This window comes from Hakea prostrata, chromosome 3, assembly GCF_041222555.1.
Source record: "Hakea prostrata isolate BN-2017 chromosome 3, UWA_Hpros_2, whole genome shotgun sequence".
In the NCBI taxonomy this organism is placed as follows: Eukaryota; Viridiplantae; Streptophyta; class Magnoliopsida; order Proteales; family Proteaceae; genus Hakea; species Hakea prostrata.
Genome location: NC_142602.1, coordinates 22836588 through 22839995, shown reverse-complemented (window position 1 = coordinate 22839995; position 3408 = coordinate 22836588). Strand labels below are relative to the sequence as shown.

Here is a 3408-nt window from a genome sequence, read left to right as displayed (position 1 = left end):
AAGGATTATAGAACTTCAAAATTTTCAAGAAAAAAAAGAAAGAAAGAAAAGAACAGAAAAAGAAAAGTGTTTAGAACTGAATGGAAATGGGAATCGATTAGAACCGCAACTGAATTGGAATATTCCTTTGGAATCTGTCTTTGAAACCTTCCTTTTCCCTCCTTTTACTCTCTCCGTTCCTCTCTGTTACGATTCGCAAGCCTCTATAAATACCTCTTCAGTGATGGTTCCTGACGAAACTTGTATAACGAATTTATCAACCTGAATCGTCAATAACCCTCTTTGGCATTCTCTCTGAAATCAGTGTCTGTTCTCAACAATGGCAGGAATTGTGGTTGTTTTCGATTTTGACAAGACCATTATTGATTGTGATAGCGATAATTGGGTAGTGGATGAATTGGGTTTCACTGATTTGTTCAATGAGCTTTTGCCTACAATGCCTTGGAACACTCTCATGGTTAGTTTCACGCACTGTTGTTGTTGTTTGTGTTTTTTATTCAATCTTTTTAATGGGTCTTAACTTTATCCTGGAATGCTAAAATGGGTCTTAACTTTATACCTGGAATGCTAAAATTTACAGGATAGGATGATGCAAGAGCTTCACACTCAGGGTATAACAATCCAACAGATTGAGGAGGTTCTGAAACGAGTTCCATTGCATCCTCGGGTCATTCCAGCCATTAAATCTGCACATTCTCTTGGGTAGGTTTTATTTCCAGCCAAAATTTCTAGGCTGCTTACATCATTGTAAAGAATTATATTGATTTTTCTCCTGTTTTAGGTGTGAATTGAGGATTGTGAGTGACGCGAATCTCTTCTTTATTGAGACAATCCTGAAACATCTTGGGCTGATGGAGTATTTCTCAGAGATTAACACAAACCCAGGATTTGTTGATGAAGAAGGAAGGCTCAGGATCATTCCTTACCATGATTTCACCTCCTTTTCTCATGGCTGCAATCTCTGCCCCCCAAACATGTGCAAGGTATAAAATTTCACCCTCTGTTTTTGTTGGATTTTAGTAAAGATGAAGAAATTAAGAATTTTATACTAGGCCTTGGAGATTCATTTTTTTCCCTTTGTGGAAACTGGAAATATTTATCCGTCGCTGTACTTGTTTAACAATCCTTTGTTAATAGGGTTTGGTGATGGAGAGGATACAAGCTTCTACATTTGCAGAAGGGAAGAAATTCATCTACCTAGGAGATGGTAAGGGTGATTACTGCCCCAGTTTGAAGCTTGGTGAAGGAGACAAAGTAATGCCAAGGAAGAACTTTCCAGTCTGGGAGCTGATTTGCAGTAACCCCTTGCTCATCAAGGCAGAGATACATGAATGGAGTGATGGAGAGGAGCTTGAAAGGGTACTTCTGCACTTGATCAGCATGATCACCATGGAGGAAAGCAGCAACTCTAACTCTGCACAGTTGATTCCAGGTGATTGCAAGCTTGAGACCATGCCTGTCTCTGCCCATGAGGCCTTTCCAAAAGCTCTTCAAGTTCCTCTCTAGTTTTCTCATTAACCAAACCAATTGAAAGTAGACCTATATGGTGAAGTCAACATCTATAAATATTTTCCTTTTTATAGGATGTATACTCTCTCTTGTACTGGTGAAAGCTGCTTCTCTGGACATGTATTCTAGTTCTCATACATGTAAGAAAGAAAGGAAGTCTTACAGAAATGAAAATTGAAATTTGGGTGTTTCTACATCCCAGGCTTCTTGGGGTTTTCACCGATTCCATGTGCAGGAAACAGGGCATGGAGTTACATCCATATGATAGAGGATATTGTACCAGATTTAATTACTAAATTCCAACTTAAAATAAATGAGTGAAAAGAGTCAAACAATGAATTTTTAATTATGAATAATGAATGACATTTCATGGTTATAAAATCTGGAACAGAACATGGATTTACAAAACTGAAAGGCTCGGTACTCCTGATTCCATCTGGAGGTTATGGAACCTGGGCGCGTCTCTGCTGGCTGTGCCCCCAATTTCTGTTGGATAGGCTAAAAAAATGACCAGAGCCAAACACAGCCAGCTTGCAGGTTAAAATAAAATCCAACTCTTATAAGGCATCTCAACCTAATTTGCAGGCTTTACAGGCAGCACAGATCAATCATCAAAGGTTAATTTTCACTCTCACCACTTGGTAGGGAAAATTTGTTACAATCTCTATCAACAAATGCAGATGTTCTAGCAACAGCCTCATCAGTTTCAGGAACAACAATAGGATAATTTTCATTTAGACCCCCCTAAGTTTGATCCAAGTCATTTTTTCTCCAAAAGAAAGGTTCTTTTGCATTTGTCTCTGCTAGGTCCGAGCCTGTGGACAGCAAATACCTCCATCCTTAAAGATTCTTCACCTGGCTCTTCTTCCCCCTCGCTGTCATCCTCTTTGATGCTCTCATCCAGCTTAAACAGGGGATTTCGGCCATTCCCACCCTTAAAGCCAAGGGTTCAACTTGTGCAGCATTGAGCACGTATGGCCACGATCGAACCAAGTGGTTGAGGTCAAAATCTCGACCACTCATTTTGCATATATTTTTTTGTTGCAGGTACGTATGGTTGAAAAAGTTAAAAAAAAAAACCCCGAAATGAATGGTCGAGATTTCAACCTCGACCACTCATTCCATCCTCACCGTACACAGTTCAGTGCGGCGCATTAATTGCGCAGCACTGAAGCTCTATCCTAAAGCCAATATCAAATGCTCCTTTAATTGGGACAGAATATGCCGGCGCTTTTCTCATTATTGTCCTTGTATTAATACTAGCATGTGTAAATCTTCCTCCTTATACCATCCTAAGATCAGTGCAAGGACAATACTGAGAAAAGCCCTGGCAGATTATGTCCCAATTAAAGCAGCATTTGATATTTAAGGGTGGGAATGGTTAAAATTCCATGTCTAAGCTTGCAGAGAGCATCCTACCATCAAGAGGATGACAATGAGGGGGAAGAAGAGACAGGTGAAAGTAAGTATGGAAGTATATGCTGTCCACAGGCTTGGATCCAGAACTCCAGAGGCCATCCACACCATCATTTGTCTCTTCGTCTCACCACAAAGGGAGTGATATTGTTAATTTTATAATATTGAAAATCCTTGAATATAAAATAAGAAATAAAAATTACAAGTACACCCCACCTTTTTAATATGCACCATACGTGACACAATATAACTGCATATATGAAATCCAAGGCATAAGGGTATTTTGCCATAAAAGTGATGATTTGTCCTTAGTTGGAGTTTTTAAGAAGACTTAGATCAACCCTCAGGGATCCAAATGAAAAATACCCACACAACACTCACCTCTGAGATACTGAAAGGAGGGTGAGGTAGAAAATTTAGTACATAGAAAAATGCAGCAGGTGGAGGGAGGAAGAGGTAGAGTTGAGCAAATGGGCAGTCTAC

At 39.6% G+C, this 3408-nt stretch overlaps 1 protein-coding gene across 1 annotated transcript; it reads left to right on the top strand.

Moving 5' to 3' along the window:
* The first annotated feature begins 228 nt into the window (after nucleotides 1-228).
* LOC149021653 (Pyridoxal phosphate phosphatase-related protein) lies at nucleotides 229-1834 on the top strand. The gene is made up of 4 exons (XM_089147156.1): nucleotides 229-457; nucleotides 581-702; nucleotides 782-983; nucleotides 1138-1834. Exons 1-4 carry the CDS (start codon nucleotides 320-322, stop codon nucleotides 1504-1506), a joined length of 831 nt encoding a protein of 276 aa, XP_089003282.1. The 5' UTR covers nucleotides 229-319; the 3' UTR covers nucleotides 1507-1834.
* Nucleotides 1835-3408: the final 1574 nt, after the last annotated feature.